The sequence below is a fragment of the Mucor mucedo genome (assembly GCF_025094135.1).
Source record: "Mucor mucedo strain NRRL 3635 chromosome Unknown EV154scaffold_4, whole genome shotgun sequence".
In the NCBI taxonomy this organism is placed as follows: domain Eukaryota; kingdom Fungi; phylum Mucoromycota; class Mucoromycetes; order Mucorales; family Mucoraceae; genus Mucor; species Mucor mucedo.
This window is the reverse complement of record NW_026252288.1, coordinates 111,464-128,633: the sequence shown is the minus strand read 5'-3', so window position 1 is coordinate 128,633 and position 17,170 is coordinate 111,464. Positions and strand designations below refer to the sequence as shown.

The 17,170-nt window shown below is 34.7% G+C and overlaps 7 protein-coding genes across 7 annotated transcripts; 3 read left to right on the top strand and 4 right to left on the bottom strand.

Moving 5' to 3' along the window:
- The first annotated feature begins 31 nt into the window (after positions 1 to 31).
- Positions 32 to 490, top strand: EV154DRAFT_491477 (uncharacterized protein). Its single transcript, XM_051599555.1, has one exon. The coding sequence runs from the start codon at positions 61 to 63 to the stop codon at positions 301 to 303; it is 243 nt and encodes an 80-aa protein (XP_051462984.1). The 5' UTR covers positions 32 to 60; the 3' UTR covers positions 304 to 490.
- Positions 491 to 500: 10 nt separating this feature from the next.
- EV154DRAFT_491476 (uncharacterized protein) lies at positions 501 to 1,470 on the bottom strand. Its single transcript, XM_051599554.1, has 3 exons — positions 1,143 to 1,470; positions 592 to 1,071; positions 501 to 534 (listed from the first exon to the last, which is right to left on the bottom strand). Exons 1-2 carry the CDS (start codon positions 1,306 to 1,308, stop codon positions 863 to 865), a joined length of 375 nt encoding a protein of 124 aa, XP_051462983.1. The 5' UTR covers positions 1,309 to 1,470; the 3' UTR covers positions 501 to 534; positions 592 to 862.
- Positions 1,471 to 1,548: 78 nt separating this feature from the next.
- On the top strand, positions 1,549 to 2,094 carry EV154DRAFT_476216 (uncharacterized protein; the record flags this gene model as incomplete). The annotated part of the gene is made up of 3 exons (XM_051598017.1): positions 1,549 to 1,682; positions 1,751 to 1,853; positions 1,927 to 2,094. The coding sequence occupies 3 exons, from the start codon at positions 1,549 to 1,551 to the stop codon at positions 2,092 to 2,094; spliced, it is 405 nt and encodes a 134-aa protein (XP_051462982.1).
- A 971-nt stretch (positions 2,095 to 3,065) lies between these two features.
- Positions 3,066 to 3,700, bottom strand: EV154DRAFT_411248 (HAD-like domain-containing protein; the record flags this gene model as incomplete). Its single annotated transcript, XM_051595452.1, has 4 exons — positions 3,066 to 3,238; positions 3,324 to 3,482; positions 3,555 to 3,597; positions 3,674 to 3,700. The coding sequence occupies 4 exons, from the start codon at positions 3,698 to 3,700 to the stop codon at positions 3,066 to 3,068; spliced, it is 402 nt and encodes a 133-aa protein (XP_051462981.1).
- A 452-nt stretch (positions 3,701 to 4,152) lies between these two features.
- EV154DRAFT_455756 (P-loop containing nucleoside triphosphate hydrolase protein) lies at positions 4,153 to 6,393 on the bottom strand. Its single transcript, XM_051597349.1, has 9 exons — positions 6,334 to 6,393; positions 6,163 to 6,213; positions 6,062 to 6,085; positions 5,981 to 6,010; positions 5,792 to 5,906; positions 5,634 to 5,726; positions 5,454 to 5,556; positions 5,105 to 5,388; positions 4,153 to 5,019 (listed from the first exon to the last, which is right to left on the bottom strand). Exons 1-9 carry the CDS (start codon positions 6,338 to 6,340, stop codon positions 4,356 to 4,358), a joined length of 1,371 nt encoding a protein of 456 aa, XP_051462980.1. The 5' UTR covers positions 6,341 to 6,393; the 3' UTR covers positions 4,153 to 4,355.
- A 2,774-nt stretch (positions 6,394 to 9,167) lies between these two features.
- On the top strand, positions 9,168 to 10,627 carry EV154DRAFT_491456 (uncharacterized protein; the record flags this gene model as incomplete). The annotated part of the gene is made up of 3 exons (XM_051599553.1): positions 9,168 to 9,237; positions 9,311 to 9,511; positions 9,576 to 10,627. The coding sequence occupies 3 exons, from the start codon at positions 9,171 to 9,173 to the stop codon at positions 10,538 to 10,540; spliced, it is 1,233 nt and encodes a 410-aa protein (XP_051462979.1). The 3' UTR covers positions 10,541 to 10,627.
- Positions 10,628 to 11,616: 989 nt separating this feature from the next.
- Positions 11,617 to 13,184, bottom strand: EV154DRAFT_491446 (homeobox KN domain-containing protein). The gene is made up of 4 exons (XM_051599552.1): positions 12,919 to 13,184; positions 12,669 to 12,834; positions 11,841 to 12,617; positions 11,617 to 11,773 (listed from the first exon to the last, which is right to left on the bottom strand). Exons 2-4 carry the CDS (start codon positions 12,832 to 12,834, stop codon positions 11,670 to 11,672), a joined length of 1,047 nt encoding a protein of 348 aa, XP_051462978.1. The 5' UTR covers positions 12,919 to 13,184; the 3' UTR covers positions 11,617 to 11,669.
- Between the last annotated feature and the right edge of the window lie 3,986 nt (positions 13,185 to 17,170).

Below are 17,170 nucleotides of genomic sequence, written 5' to 3'. Positions count from 1 at the left end.
ACCTTCTTTCTTTTTTTTTTAATCTCCCAACTTTTTTTTTTTTTATACATCAACAAAAAAATGAATTATAATCACCGTCTTTCTCTTATTCCTGATAACAAGGATCAATCCTCTTTGGAATCTGCCGTCCAATACCTTTCAGCTGCTTGTATCGCCCAATGGGTTCAACAAAGACCAAGTGCAAAAGCCATGTTGACTTTAGATGGTGGAGACACTGTAAATTTGCCGGTCTATGCTCTTAGACGCCGAAATGCAGTGGTTGCTAACTTACCTGACGCTCCTCTTCTTGGAATTACTGCATAATCTTACCTTTCCCTTTTCTCAAACATATCTTCACACTTCACACATATACATATTCACACTTCACACACACACACTTCACACTTCACACACACACACACACACACTTATAGATGTTTATACCTTAGATTGCATTTTGTTTCCTTGTTTCTTAAAAAAATAAATAAAAAAAGGTTCCCTTTTATTTTCATTAACTTAATCGATAATCAGTGATTCATCACGACGTTCTCTATCCTGTTTTTACAATATCATGAATTATCGAGTCTCATACGAATACAAACATTATTTTACCTTCTTCTTCTTCTTTTTCTTTTTATGGTCTCCATGCGAATGTTCTTCATCTTCATGACCATGCTTTCTCTTCTTCTTCTACAGGTTTTTTTTTTTTTCGTACACTCAGCTTCATGTACCTCGTCTTTAAAACAAGCTTACCTTTTTCTTGTGCTTTTTCTCGCCGTCCATTTCGTTGGTTATGTATTGATGTTTATCCAACATGTAATGATTCGAATTCGAAGACGACCCATTACCGTTTCCTCCGTCATCCGTTCCTAATACAGAAGCATCAAACTATAAAAATTTTAAATGTTAAAAAAAAAGGTAATTGAGTGAGAAAGAAAAACTCCCATACGCCAGGCACTGGTCCTTCTTTTAACGAGAACGCGTCTTTTAATGTCTCTGTATCCAACGGTCGAATATCTGGTCCTGTCTCGACTGCTTGTGGATCTCGTAGTAAATTCAATAAATACCCATCATGCTCGACATCGGTTCTACCTTTTTTTGAACATGGAGGTGTGTTTAGAGAGATGCCATGGGAAAAAAAAAAAAGGTGAAGCATGTCTTACCAGGCAAGTCGGAAATGTAAGGAAATAATGAATGATCTAAACCTGCTGCTCTGTCGGGCGGTGGAAAAGGTTTAACAACTCTGTTGTAAATGGGTATAAGATTAAAGTAAGCCAATAGATCTTGACTTCCCGTTAAGGTCGGTTTTTTTCTTTCGGTGGTAGTCATTTAAGTTTTTTAAAAAAGAGAGAGAGAGAGAGAGCAACAAGGTGAAAAAAATAAGTGATGTTCAGCTAGCTGAAAAGGGAGCACGTTAAATCTAACCAATCAGATTTAAATGTTAATAAAAAACAATCAAACCTTTCAAAAACAATGAATGGTTATTACTCCATTAGGCGAATAAAAGGAACGGATGGAGTATAAGTACAACAGTTTTTTAAAGTAAAGGTATTATCGAATATCATTAGGATGAACATCAAGTATCTTTTACCCCTCATTCTTCTTCTTGTGCAAGGAACTTATTGTTTCTGCATCTACAATTTCCTCACCGATGGTAGTTCAATAGAGGTATATCAATCGCACGCCAGAGTTGACTCCGGAAAGTAAGAACAAATCACTTTTCTATTTTTATGATCTATTATGTACATCTTGCTCACCTTTATTTACTTAGAGGGTTTGCCAAAACAATAGAAAGTGGAGGCAAAGAATGCTGTGCTTACACAAATCGTGATTGTTCTTATCGAGGTACAAATACTGATCCTGCTGATTTTGACGTATGTACACACATATACTATTTTCTTTTTTTAATAGATGAATATGCACTAAACTAACTCTTCTAAAAAAAAGGTTTATTTTAATTTTCCTCGACACAAAAGTCTCAGACATTTAATACAATGTACAACAGGTAGTGGTGTTAATGTATTTGGTTCAGAGGGTGATTTTTACGCTATCTGTGTACTAGCTAATGGTGATCAGAAAAGAGTACCCATCCTTCCATACGCTGTCACCTCATAGAAACGCCCTTAGCAACCGAATTATTATTATCAATTTAATTTATTATATATTTTATTATATACCTCCCTTTTTTACACGATTGAAATAATAAAAGCCTGTTCAGTTGATCAGCATCACCATTCTAGTGTTCTCAAATAGTGCATCTTGACTCCTTAATTTATCTTTTTGCCACAGCACGTTTTTTTGTTTGCGTGGCGGCATGGATGATCATTCAAGATCTTCAATTTTCAATCGAACTTTTTCAATTTACATGTAACTTCTTTAGGGCCTGGATTATCCTCCTAGATCATTTTAAATGGGTACATAAGATTGCTACCGTAAACCGGTTTTATGATCCTATCTACACAGTCTTCTTCCCGTTTTAATTATTAAATATGGTGCCCACAAATGATTGTATCTAACTAAACTGTGTAACACGAGTTCGTTTCAAATATATCCACAAATGTACAAGGATAATCCTGGAATATTGTTAAAAGCACTAAATACTATGAACACAACCAACGTAAAAGCAAGGCACACTAGTAGGTATTAAATAAAAGCAATCCTATACATTTATTTACTTTATACATATACAAAAGCATTTTTTTTTTTTTTTTTTTTTTTTTTTTAGTGAGTTGCCTGTGCTGTATGCTCTTGTTGGTTCTCCTTGTTAGCATCATGTATAATGTGATTATCGCCATGTAAGGTGTTAATAAATGGGTAAAGATCATGTAGAGTCATAATTTGCTTGGGGCGATTCGATTGTATTTTACTATCTGCAAGCATGGCCGGTGAAAAGTCTTCATAGGATAGTTTGGCTATAAAGTACAATAAACATTAAGTACAATGGGGGATGAGGCTTTTTTGTTTTTGTTTTACTTCTTTCCAATAGTACTGAATGCCATCCAGCATGTAAAGCACCGAAATAGTCCCTACATACAGGTTTCCATTTAATATATATGTTTTGTTGATGTACATTATCATATAATACTTTACTTGTTTACATCATCACCCACATGCAACGCATCTTGTGCACGTACATTATTCCCAGCTAATTTTAGAGCCTGCTCATAGATTGATCTGTTGGGTTTCTCTGTTCCGGCTAATGAACTCGCCAGAACGAAATCGAAATATTTATCCAGCTTTAGGTTTTCAATGACTTTGACTGCATTTCACCCAGTTAGGTAGTCTCTTATTGTTTAGAAAACAGCAATTGACCAAAAAAAACATGCACACACATTATGACTTACCCACTCGTTCATCAGAGTTACTAATGACGCCCATTTGAAATCCATGCATTTTTAACTCTTTCAAAGTTCCTAATACGTCAGGAAATACGGAATAGGCCTCGGCAGTAGTGAATCTAGTGTAAATTGCATGATACAGCTCGTCAAATTTAGGGTCCAATTCTACAGTGGAGTTATATAGTACCCAGTTAGGAGGGGGTTTCATATGGTGATCAAAAACAAAACATTTGTTACCTTTGGGCTGAATACCCGCTTGAATGAATGTCGCATAAACCAACTAAATCCCATTTATTTATTTATTTTTGCCCGTTATATATACATATTGAATGATTATGTTACTTTTATGCTTTTACCTCTTTCCACCAACTCTTGGGTGTCATACCAAGACTGAGACCATAAAAAGGAGCTTTTAAAAGCTGGCTTTTGTACGATTGTCCGAAATGAAGATTAATTTGTTCTCGAGTTACTTTAATTCCAAGCTTCGATGCTTCGTCGACCTAATAGTAACAAAAGGGTTTGTTTCAATGACGGAATGGACCCCGAGTTTTTTTTTTTTAGTTACATATTGCGCCGAAAGACTTCCTCTCGGCTTAAATAAAGTATTGTAGGCGTCAAAAGTGACTAGTTTGATTCTGTTCATGTTTGGCATAATTTTACTACTAAAGGGAGAAAAGGGAAAAAAAAAAGAGCGTCTGTTTTTTAAGGTTAACTAAAATAGATAACCTTTATGCGGCTAGCATTGTACAGTCACAATAGATAAGAGATAATCCTACTACTTACATTTTTGGGGTGGAAGATATAAAGATGTAATAGAAAAGCAAAAAAAAAAAAAAAGACATCAACAATAAAATGGACGCTAAATAATAGATAACAAACGCATGTGATGACAGCTTCCTATCGACGAAAGATGCGTGTGACTTTTTAAAGGGATATTACTCTACATGTGAATTCATGTTTTAAATCAGCGGAACAAGTTTCAAACATCTGTATTTTTTAAAAATATATATAAAAAAAAAAAAAAAAAAAAAAAACTTTTTAGATAAATTCTTTAAACTGCTTCTCTACGGCTTGCCAATCATCTGTTGGCACAAGGGCAATGTTTCTTTCGAAATGTTTTTCAATTTCTTGCATTTGTTCCCAGGATTTACGGTTGTCAACCAAGATGATACTGATACCAGTACGTCCGAAACGACCAGTACGACCAATTCTATGAAGGTAAGCCTCAAAGTCGACTTGACCACGTTGATCAAGAGGAAGATCATAATTGATAACCAAGGAGACTTGAGAGACATCGATACCACGAGCAAGCACGTTTGTTGTAATCAAAACCTTGAATTTGCCACTACGGAAATCATCCATCACTTGATCACGTTCCTCAGGTAACATCTTACCGTGAAGAGATACAACAGAATGCCCTTGTTCTTTCATACGTCTAGAAATCTCATCCGCAGAGTCTCGACGCTTACAGAAAATGATACTTTGGCTCACTGTCAATAAATCGTAAATGTTGCAAAGTGTTTCGTATTTGTGTTCTTCGCTGTCACAATCCATGTAGAATTGTTTGATCGCATCCACACTTAAATCTTCGCGCTTGAGCGAAATTTCATTGGCTTCGGGTGCAAAACGTGCAGCAAATTTACGGACATGTTCAGGGAAAGTAGCAGAAAATAAGACAATTTGAGGATTTCCCTTGAGCATACTTTTTATATATAAAAACACATCAATACACGTACTTTTTCTCTGTCCAATAAAAACAAAAAATTCTGGTATTTCGAAAAACTTACTTTTTAATACGGATACTTTGATCACCTAAACCATCTTGATCCAACATGTTATCAGCCTCATCCAAAACAAAAATCTTGACTGCTTGTACAGGTAATTGTCGTCTCTTAATTACTTCGGCCACAGTACCGGGTGTACCCACAACAATCTGGGCTTGAACAGGTTCATTTCTCTTGAGTGAGTCCTTAACAACCAACTTGGTAGTGATATTTGTGAATTGACACATGGATTCAATGACATCCATAATTTGACGAGCAAGCTCACGAGAAGGAGCGAGACAGATAGCCTACATTGGAACGTAAGTCTTCTTTTTCTATCTTTACTTTTCTCTCTCTTTTTGGGGATTCCTACCTGGGGGACATTTAATCCCACATTTAATCTAACAAGCATAGCAAGCACAAACGCAGCAGTCTTACCAGTACCACTTTGAGATTGTCCAATCATGTTTCGAGGACTTTGTCGCCATAGTTAAAAATAAAGGAATTAGCACTCGAATCGTATCGCCCTACATATAACTGCAAAAAAACTTACGGGTTGCTAATCAACAAGGGGAGAGCGCGCTCCTGAATCTTGGAAGGCTTGGAGAAATTCATGGCATATAAACCCTTCAAAATTTCGGGACTCCTATACTAAAAATGTGAGTCATCAAACGTGTTCTCAATCTTGGGGTGTATATGAGAGTTCCTTACAAGCCCAATTGCTCAAACGATTTGACAGAGTATAAAGGAGAGTTGGGATCAGCTTGTTGATCGGCTAATTTGACTTGGACAGTGTGGGTACTTCTAATCAAATTGTCTTCCTCTACTATAATAAAGAACTCGTTTAGTTACGTCACATATAGAATGTACAAAAGACTCAGTTATAATATCAGACATTACCACGTTGTTCAGGTGCAGAAGGTCGAACAACTATAAAATATTTAGTTATAAGGTATTAATGGGTAAGCTTTCAAAATTTACCAGCAGCAACGGGTGCATCTGAGGCTATAAACAAAAAGGATTAAGAATCTATACAACAACAACAAAAAAAGAGAGAGAGAGAGGGATGTAGAAATACCTACTTTTAGGTGTGATGAGATCACCGAGTCTCAAGGTGATATTATCAACAGGATCTAGTGATTTTAAAGACGTGTAAGTTATTGTTTCTCGAATATTGAAACATGCGAGTAAACATGTTTCATTCTTTGAAATAAAGAAACTGGTTCATCGTTCCTATTCATAGAAGTACGTACCAGCCATAATTTTCTTTTTTTTTTTTAACAAGGAATAACAAGAGAGAATTGAGCCGTGACACGAAAAAAAAAAGAGAAGAAAAAAAAATCACATTTAAAACTGCGACATGCTGCTGACGTCGTGAGTTTTCTTTTTTAAGGCGCAAAATGAGAAGTTGATCCTTTTAAAATCGTCATCTTTACAGAGTCTATAATGTACCTCCCCATTGATAGGGATTTACTGAAGAGTTTTTTTTTTGGTAAACGAAAAAGCAAGGCTGAAAAGCTTTCCAAGTCTGTGAGAGAAAAGAGACAAAGGCGTCAAGTCATTGGATAGAATGACTTAGTTTTATAATTAACACAGCGCAGATTCTACTTTTTGAAAACATTACTAACGTAGGCTTAACTTTGACAGATAGTTCGACGTGTTTAAAACCATAGAAACTGCTTGACTACACCATAGAATGTTCCCTCCCTTAAAACTGACTAGCACGTAGATAGCTCATGGCTATCTCGCGTTGATTGATGGCTGAATGGATCCTAATTTTAAATTGTCCATTGCATTTTTTTAAACTAATTCAGCAATTTTTAGTTTATGGCACTTGGGAACTGGATATATTTAAACCTTACTTTTCCTTAATTTATATGAAAGAGCCGTAGTGGATAGCAATAGATTTGACTGCATTGACCAAGCTACCGTAAAAATTGGGGCTCCGCTTTTAAGCTTTGTGTCAAGAATCCCAGAGACCGTTTTGACTAATATGTTACAGTTCTCGTTCTATTTATGATCATCCTAAATAGAAAACAGAAAAAAAAAAAGTAGGCGAATTCTTAAAACGGAATGGTCTTGAAGCAGATGACCTTAAAATGGGATGGCCCTAGAAAGCGGAATGGCCTTAAACAGAACAATCATTTTGGCTGAACATCCTTATTTTATGTCTGTTTCTAAACAGTGGCGTAATAATAGGGAACGGGATTTCTTTAAGCAATTTGTTAGGCTTCGGATTTAGGCTAATTACTAAGTTCAAGCCATGCTAATTACTTTATGTAAGCAGCTTATTTTTTTCTCTTTTTTTGGGCATGCCAAGGGCAATAACATTAAGCGTTTTTCCCGGGATATAACTGAACTATCTTTAAAATCATCGTAAGATCCTTGACGGAAGATTACGCAAGCTTACAGATAACTGAGCTCCATTTCACCTTTCCAAACACCACCAATGAAGCCTCTTTTACCACAAAATTGGTGATGGATGGAAAAAAATATTTAATCTATCCAACCCCGCCCATATATTTGACAGATTCCCACTTTTTTTTTTTTTTTTTTTCGCTTGGGTTTATACTTGGCTAATTGCCTCAAGGGAAATCATCCCCGGGTACAGTGCATCTATTTTATAATGAACAATTTTCGTTAAAACGGACATTTTCAGAACTAAAAGGTCCGTTTTTTACACTGGTGATTTTCATATTTTTTGACAGAGGAATCTAATTTATCCCGGGAAAACGTTTGACCGGGGTATATCTGATAGATTTTCATGAATTTTTGCACACCTCCCGGACATCTTTGGGTCTCGCCACTGTAAATGGCAAATTTTGTTTTGCCATCTGTAAAAAAATTTTGTGTGAAAAGAAAAAAATCGGGCTCTATTAGTTTATGAAGAACTCTCTAATAAAGAACATAATAGAGCCAGATTTTTGATACATGTTAAATTCATCGAGGAGATAGCGTTTTTCTTTTTTAAAAAAAATTGGAGCCAAAAATTGTTCATTATAAAATAGATGCACTGTACAGATAATTTCATGTGAAACTTACCAGTGTTAGAAATGACATTTCTTTATGAATTATTTCTACAGCTCTCAACCTTGTACAGTGTTATTCGATTACATGTGTAATATGTAATGAGCTGAGCTAGCAGTTGCCAGGACATCCAAGTAAAGAAAAGAAAAAGGCTGGTGTACCTAATTTCTGTCAATATATGAGTCATCCACTCAGGAGAGCATTGTGTTAAATAATTCATCAAATTACCATGCACTGAATGTTCAACTAAAGGCAGCATATCACTTCAAATGTTAAAACTAGACTAACTTTGTTACCGTTGGGCAGGGGTGTCAACGCTACTTCAACATTTGTTCCGTTTTTTTTTTTTTCTTCTGGAGATACGTGGTACAAAGAATCGTACCAGATTTATGACTTGACCATTTGTTCATACAAATCGACAACCGCGAGAAAACTCTAAAATGTTTTTACTTACCACGGTTGAAAAGCCGTTTATCCTTTTCATTTATCTTCAAGGTAAAAAAGAGCTTCTAAAGCAATAAATAATCGCTGATGTCATCAATTTTCTGCAAAATAGGGAGACGTGTTTTGGTGATTTTGACATGTTTCAATTTGAACCGACCTCCTTTTGTGTGTTTTTCCAGCGTATGTCAATGTATGTTTTAATTGGTTAAGAGGACAAGTAGTATGAGCAAATTGTTATGGCAGCCCTCCTTATCACAGGAAAGAAAAAAAAAAGATGGCGCCTCAGACTACGCATACAGTCTGTATTATTAAAAAAAGTAAAGGCAGCTCCTAAGTACTGCAAGGAACCGCATGACATGATATTTATTCATAGAAAGAAACAGAAAAACAGGAGGGCGTTTTATGAGTAACCAGAAAAGACACGATTTGTTGTCCTGCCCCCAAAAGGAAGGGGAGCAAAAGGAATGGGATACAATGCAGGTTGAATAATTAACCAATCTGGGGTCTTCAAGCTTATTTTAGTAAACAACAGCACTCCCAATTTAAGGGGGTCAAAATAGATGTAATAAAAGACCAAAAAAAATAAAAAACCTATTCAATCTTTTTTTTTCTCTTCACCATGTATTATTCATTTGATTTCGCAGCAAACATCACACATCTTTGCATTGATGAAATACGCTTTAGAGGTACTAGACTTTTAACACTAATTTTTGGTTCTCTGCAAAAAAAACACTAACAAAACGATATACAATAACACAGGTTTACAAGAGCGCAAGATATTTAAGAAATCATTACCCAATAGTGGACTATTAATAAAGGTCTTTAGCAAAAAGACCTTTACAAGCGAAGATCTACGCCATGTTCATATCCACTCGGTTGCCACACTTATGCAGGCTGCTCTTTGGAGTACTCATGATCGTATCATTTCTCGAAAAGCATGGAGAACAATAAATTATCAGAGTAAGATTTTTTATTTATTTAGGACATAAAGTACTAAACTAACTTTTTTTTTTAAAAAAAAAAGCGTGCACATTATCTAGTTTATCATCGGTCATTACTAGTAAAGCCGAGCAGTTATTGATCGACATATTGGATTTTCTTGTGGAACTAATGCAGTATAAAAGTTTAAATTTGATGGATGCCTATAACTTGGGCGATGCTCTTGGAAAAGTCGTTTTAGGGCCAGCAGACTGTGGTCCAATCATACAAGAGAAAGCGGGGCATTTTCTAACACGAATGATTATTGAGCACGCAAAGATTTATCATCAAAAGCAATCTCAGCAAGTGATCCGCCGGATCGATTCAGGTTTTGATTATTCCGTATCCTCTTCTTGCCATAGTTTTTATACAGAACATAAGCCATTATGTAAGACACAAGGTACCCAGGCAAGAGCGAAATTTTATAATCGTGTGGTATCAAGAACACGAGGATTTGATTGGATAGACAATACTATCGGAGTTCAAAAATTATTGGATAACGATTACGATTATGCCCCTGAACCACCTGAGAAGCCTTGGATATCTATATTCACATCTACTGATTTACTTTTAAACCCTCACAAAGATATGTTGGCATCTCCAATATTATACCGTATACTCAAAGAGGCATCAAAACCACCCGAGATTGTCTCTTCGGATCCGTTTGCAGCATCTTACCTATTCAATGCAGCCAAAGTCTTTTGGGCTGAACGACAGATACGTGAGGCATTTACTGAGTTCATCCCACACCAGTCGAATACCAATAATCTTATCTTACAAGATGATAGGTCGAATCCACTAAAGAAGATTAATCATTCAATCTCGCATCTAAAATTAAATATTAAAAAGTACCGATCCAAACATGACCTACTGGAGGATAGTTTTATCAGTGAAGACACAATTGTGGAAGAACCTTATACATCGTCAAATAATATGAAGAGCGTCATGAAAAAGATGATTAAATTAGGTGGCGTCCAAGGCAAAGATCGCAAAAATAAAATTATGGCTTAATTATTATTGTTTGACGTCGGACTAATAATTATGTGTAAACATCCCATTTTAATTTAATAATAAAAAAAAAAAACTTTAATAATGCACAAACATAGCCAATTGCACCAATAACTATTTTAAAAGGACTTTTAATGCCAAGAGACCTTTAAAAAAAGGATATATACTAGCCAATTGAACATCGGGACGTGTTCAGTATGAAAGTGGACCCGCCCAATCGTTAAGGCATCGCAACCGGGTTGCTGCGGGCCCGTTGCCATGACTACATATCCCGTAAGTTGTACAGGTTTAATTTACTGCGCAGAAAAGATATTGCGTGAGAATCGTTTGGACGTAACAACAACAACAACAACAAAAGCAGTCTTTGACACGCACTGAAATATATATATATAAATAACTTTGTAGTATATTTTGAAACTCATGGGAAATCTGTTACACTGTCAATTGAAACAACAATAGACGCAGTCATGACAACCATCAGATTTTTAATCACAGATTTTCTACCTTTATCCGTTTTTTGATTTTGATATACTATCAAGATGGGTTGGGGAGCATATGTCATTAATAAAATAATTACACTAATTACTAGATTAGCGAGAAATCCCGTAAAAGTGCTATTCCCGAAGTAGGAATCAAATGATCGGTGTCGTGATGAACAATGATTTTTTTTTATTAACTAGCGTGGTATAAAAGAGACAGATATATTTGGGATGTATTTTCTTCTCTCTTTTTCTTTTTTTTTCTTCTCTTTTTTCTTTTTTCTTTTTCTCTCTCTCTTCCTTCTCACTCTTCTTTTTTATATTTTTATAACAAAAGGGCAAATTATTTGCAATATACGAGAACAATGAGTAAAAAACAATTACGCCGAAGACGTCAAAATAAAATCACCATACATGGAAATAGTACCTTTCAATTATTCCTATAAAGGTATAATAACAAAAAAAACCAAACTATATTTTGAAGATGACTTTACAACGCGTTCGATCTATCTTGTGATTCTTTTATCCGCTTTCTTTCTTTTTCTTTTCTTTCTGTTTTTTTTTTTTTTTTTTTTCTTGTGAAAAAAAACATGGGTTTTCTTTTATGGGGGTGGGGTGCCAAAAAACAAAAAGAAAACAGACATTTTCTCTATCTATTTCTTTGGGTTGAAAGCGTCAAGATCTTTCTCTAGAATGTTCATGGAAGGAAGCTTTGTCGGTAAAAGAACCCAAGGCGGTGGGGCATTGTACTTCGGAACTAGATCAATAGAACAAAAAAGGTTTGTGTAAATATAAATAAAGAAGAAAAATTTGTACTAAATTACCTCTTTCGATAGTTTCGTCATCTTCAGTTGGTTCATTTAACAATAAGTTTCTTTTGCTGCTACCATTACCACTATCATCATAATTATGATGATAATGGGGTTGGTATTGATCACTTTCGGTTACCGGGTCTTCTCTATTGCCTGTACTTGTCCCACCAACAACGTTGACATCATTCGATAACGAGGAGTCAGCCGTCATTGTGAATTGTTTATTTTCAGATTCGAGCAAAGGCTGTAGAATTCGACGACGAGCATTGATAAACCAATTACTTATTTGATTCACCATTAATCCAGTTTCGTCTGCCAGCTTCTGCTTTTCTCGTTCTGTTGGGTATGGGTGTTTTTTGTGAAGAATAAGCCAACGCTTTAAAAATTCAGTAACTTTTTTGGGAAGGTTCCCTCTACGACGTTTTCTAGATATATTTGGTTTATACGTATGATGAAACTGTGGTTCAGTGATAAATGTCGTCGTATTTGTGTGACACTCGTCTTCACCATCGAAATAATCGTCTTCATCATCTTCCGATTTTCCAACTACATTACTGCTGCGGCGACTACTTGATGGAGAGACGTCCTCTAACGTAAAAACTTCATGACTGTATAATTGGGGTTCGGTCGGGTTTGTTGTACCAGGCGTTAATTTTATTGTTTTTGGAAATTCATCTCTTGTTTGATGACTAGATATAGCTCGGCCCGCCTCTGATACAGGCGTGTTTACAAAAGACGCCGGAGAAATGAGTACATTTTTTTGATCAAGTGATGGTTCTGATGAATGATCTATTTCGTATTAGATGAGATGTAGTACGGACAAAATAGAAAAAGTGTTACCTAATGGAGCTTCACTTTCCCACAGCTTTGCGTTATGATCCAGCATTTCTCTTGTCTTTACTCTATGTTCTTCAATAAGTGTTTGTTGATACAACAGGTCTGTTTGGGAGATTGTATCAGGTGTGTTTGAAGAATCATAAAGTACTATTGGTTTGAATTTTTTCATCTGAAAAAAGATGAATCACTATTAGTTTTTTTCATTTAAAAGGAGTAAGCATTTTGATTGTCATAACCAGATATATTTTATTACTTTGTAAATTCACTCTTTATCAGGTATTATAATGACTTAAGTATTTTCTTGACTGAGGTTAAGATAAAAAAATTTTTCTAAAAAAAAAAAATATTCGAAAAAAAAAGAAAAAGAATTCAAAAGTCTAAATTATTTTGCGCGCTCTATAAGAACTCAAAAGAAATTAAAACTGAGGAGCGTTGTTAAATGCGAAATACGAGCCCCCGTGTTGTGTGATTTTTTTTTAAGCACGCAAAACGGGTTAAATCATTTCAATTCTCAAAAGCATGTTTTATTAATAATAATAAAAAACATATTCATAATGATTTTCTTATTTCATTTATTGCATACATTTTTTTGTTTGTGTAATACCTCAAAAGACTTTTTAAAAATTACTTTTTTCAGCATTATATCTAAAATCACCGGTCATGGGTAATCCCTGATCACCAGTTTTTAAGCAATAAACTTGACTCGTCATTATCTTACCCTATCTCGTATTCATTGTGTTGATTATCAACTGGAATTACCTCTCCTTAATGTGGTATCATTTTTGCCTACGTTAAAAGGAAAGGTGCCGAATTAATTTTTGGTAAAACATCGTGGTAATTTTTTCCCCTACCTTCACTTCCCCATTTGTAAACCAATGTGCACAATAAAGCTCTTTTTTTTTAAATGTAGGTCATCACTACTCATTTATCATTTGCACGCCTAAATCTAGTAATTCAATGTGTCACAATCTCGAGTTTTCTTGTTCTAATAAATGCAGGACCAATACAAATGGTTTCATTGTTCTTTTTTCATGGCAGTCAGCTCAAACTCTTTACATTTATAAAAAGAGCTTTAGAAAAGTATCATTAGACATACACCGGGTGGTTTTATACGAGCGGGAACTGAACCACGTCATAAATTGAAATGACTAAATCACTATCTCCTCAAACCTGTCATTGTAAAATTATAAAAAGCTTCCTACGTCTGATTACTAAAGAAGAAATTTATGCGTAACTTTAAACTTTATAAAATATAAGCAAAAAAAACCCGCTATAAAATACATTCTATTATTTAAAGTAAATATTGCATGGTTGCCCATTTTGATAAAATTCAAATATATATATAAATTCCCAGCGGATTTTGTTTCCCGGTCCCAGTTGATTTTTTTTTCAAAAAAAAAAAAAAAAAAAAAAAAAAAAAGGCTGGCTACAGAGCCCTGTGGTCGTTGTAGAAAGTAACTATTTCAAAAAAAAAAATGGGTGCACAGACCATCGCTAGAATTCTTCGCGAAGCACTAATATTTTGTGCCTTTGGAAAATCACTAGGCAGGCTCTCTGGAAGTTAGACTTTTATATATTTTTGTATTTATTATAATGGCGAACTATATATCTGTGTTTCACAGCAAACATCTGGTGTTTTTGTTTTTCTTCTTTTCATTCAAAGTTATTTTTTGCTCGGTTCTGTCTGAATAAAGTTAAGAGATAGTTTCGTGTGTAACCTTTAATCCAAAGCACAAAGGTCAGATGAGTGGTTACGACATGCAACTATTAGCTAAAACTACGGATGAAAGTATTAAGCCTGAATAATAAAGTAACATAGGATACATTCTATATAGTCAGCGAAGTAATCACATAAAAACTTATACTTGTGTGCGAATACCGATAAGTACTCTGTCATATAATACTATTTCAGGTAGAACAAGCATTACTGTATGGACGTACAAACATTAGATTATGGATGTACAAGTAACAGTGATGCTCTCAATGTGACTCCGAAAGTTAAATATACCTACCTTCATGGCTACACGCCTATATTTTTTTTTTCAAATAAACAACAGCGAATTTCAAATGGTTGCATCATAAGTCTGGGTTTATGTCTCAAAACATTGGAAGTATGCAAAGTTCGCCATGGTTCGATGGCACAATAAGTGATAGAATTATAAAAAAAGGATCAGACACTAAACGTAATGATTCATATCTGACAAACTGTCGAGTTAAATCTGGTTTTAATTTTAAGATTAATTGCTCTATTACGGAGCCATTACTAGAAATACCGATATGGTCTTCCTGACAATAGTGAGATTTAAGCTTTTTTTTTTTCATCGACTTACTGTTGCAAATTATGACGTGATATGTATAATATAGCTGTATTTTGTTTTTACGGATTGCTGATATGCACGACCATGTACACTTTGATACCTGTTTTATAGATGTGCGCACTACTGATGCAAAAAATTAGAAAGGCTCATGTCAATTATGCTTACTTGACGTATTGAACATCCAGTCTAATTAAAGAAACACTTTATATAGATTAAATTATCACACGTTATTTTATTATTAAATGTCCAGAATTTTTTAAATATGTCCGATGTGTGTTATATTTAATCCGAGCTTTTAAGTGTTATGACAAGATTTCGTAATGAATGCGATTGTCGTTTCTTTAAAAAAACACGCCACATTGCTGTGGATCAAAAAAAAAAAAATTCCATTACACATGTTTGAAGGCGTTGTTACACGGGCTCAACATTTGCAGCCTAGATCTAACTTATACCGCCTATCTGGGCTCTTAAAGCCTTACAAAGTAACTTCAAAGTTTATATTCTTTCCTTGTATGACCCAATATAAAATGTCAGATGATGACTAAATCTAGAATTTTTATCCGAGTGATAGGGAAATGCCAATCATCTCATCAAGTTAGTTTTCATTTTACGGCTTTCAAACCTTAATAAATCAAAAAGTCACTTACACAAATTATTTGACCAATACTTAACGAGACTTACTATATCGTTCTCTCTTTGAAAAAAAAAAAGGTCTTACGCGCGCGCAATTGTTCTAGATGAAATCTTTCCATGATTTTAGTGTTACACAAACCCGAGAACTTCCTTCAGGTTGACTAACCTTTTTCAAAAAAAATGCAGCTGTAAACCTATATATATTTTTTTTTTTTTTTTTTTTTTGGCAAAGTTAACGATGTAGAGTGTATGTTTCAGCTGTTTTTGATTATTTATTTATGTTAACCATAAATGAACGCGCTAATATCTTTGCGGAGAGCTACGTTTAAAAGACGACACAACAGTGTAACTGGATTTGGCCTTAAAATACCGCTTTCGATCACTTTTACAACATCCGGTCAATCAGGGGGCCCCATTGTGCATTCGTAAAATTCATGGGCATGGTGCACTTGGATGCCATTTGATCCGGCTGCACCTGAGGTGTGAACAGCCCATTTGAAAAAGATTTTAACGGCGAATCCTTGGCATTGTTTTTCTAGTATGTCTGACTAATATCAATTGGGTTGATTTCGCTTTTTGCACCAAGTCAGCCCAACACATTGTATTTCAAAGCTCAAAACTACAATTTTAGGTGTTTTCAACCATACAAAAAGACTGACGGCCTAAGCCGATATGTAAAACTAGCCGTGTTATTTGATATTTGGTAAATATGTCTCGCTAATTATAATCGCTTTTCTTAGGGACAGCCAATTTTTCCTTAGGGACAGCCAAAGTGCACGTAGTCGGAACGTAAGATCTATGGTTTGGATGTTCTGTAGACATGGGAACAAGGATATACAATCAAAAACAATGTAAAAATTACAAATAAATGTACATCAAACGATTTATACTTATTTTGACAATTCTATTATCACTCTTTCGCCTTTGAGCTCGTTTGAATTAAATCTTACGCAGAAATATTAATGTTAAGTCCAAACGAGAAGCTGAAAGTTAGCTTTAAGATACATATACTGGTTTAAACTATGTTAGTTGTGATAAATGTGTATATATTTCAAGTTATTAAGTTCTATTGACCTCTTGATATCTATTAAAGTATCATAATCCCAACATTACGACTACGTGCACCCTGACTGTCCCTAAGAAAAATGGCTGTCCCTAAGAGACCCGAATTATAATTTATACACAAAAGTAACGTCGACAAAATAAGACAATTTATATAAGTTCAGTAATCACCTGCTTACACCAACAGACAAATCCCATTTAATCGTCTGCTTCATCCGGGCTGAAACGGTTATAGTGACAAAGAGAAGTAGTTCAAGACACTTTTTTTTTTTACTTTTTTTTACTTTTTTTTTTTTTTTTTTTTTTTTTTTTTTTCGGTGGCGTGTGATCATCAGTATCAGAGACACAACAATAAAGAAAGACTATTGGAGTATGCAACACATAATTTTTAAGTAAAATAATTGGCTGATTTAGATTTATTTTGAATCAATGCACATAAAGTGTTAAGCTTACAGTATTAAAAAATCAAAAAAACACTTACAAAGACGCGTA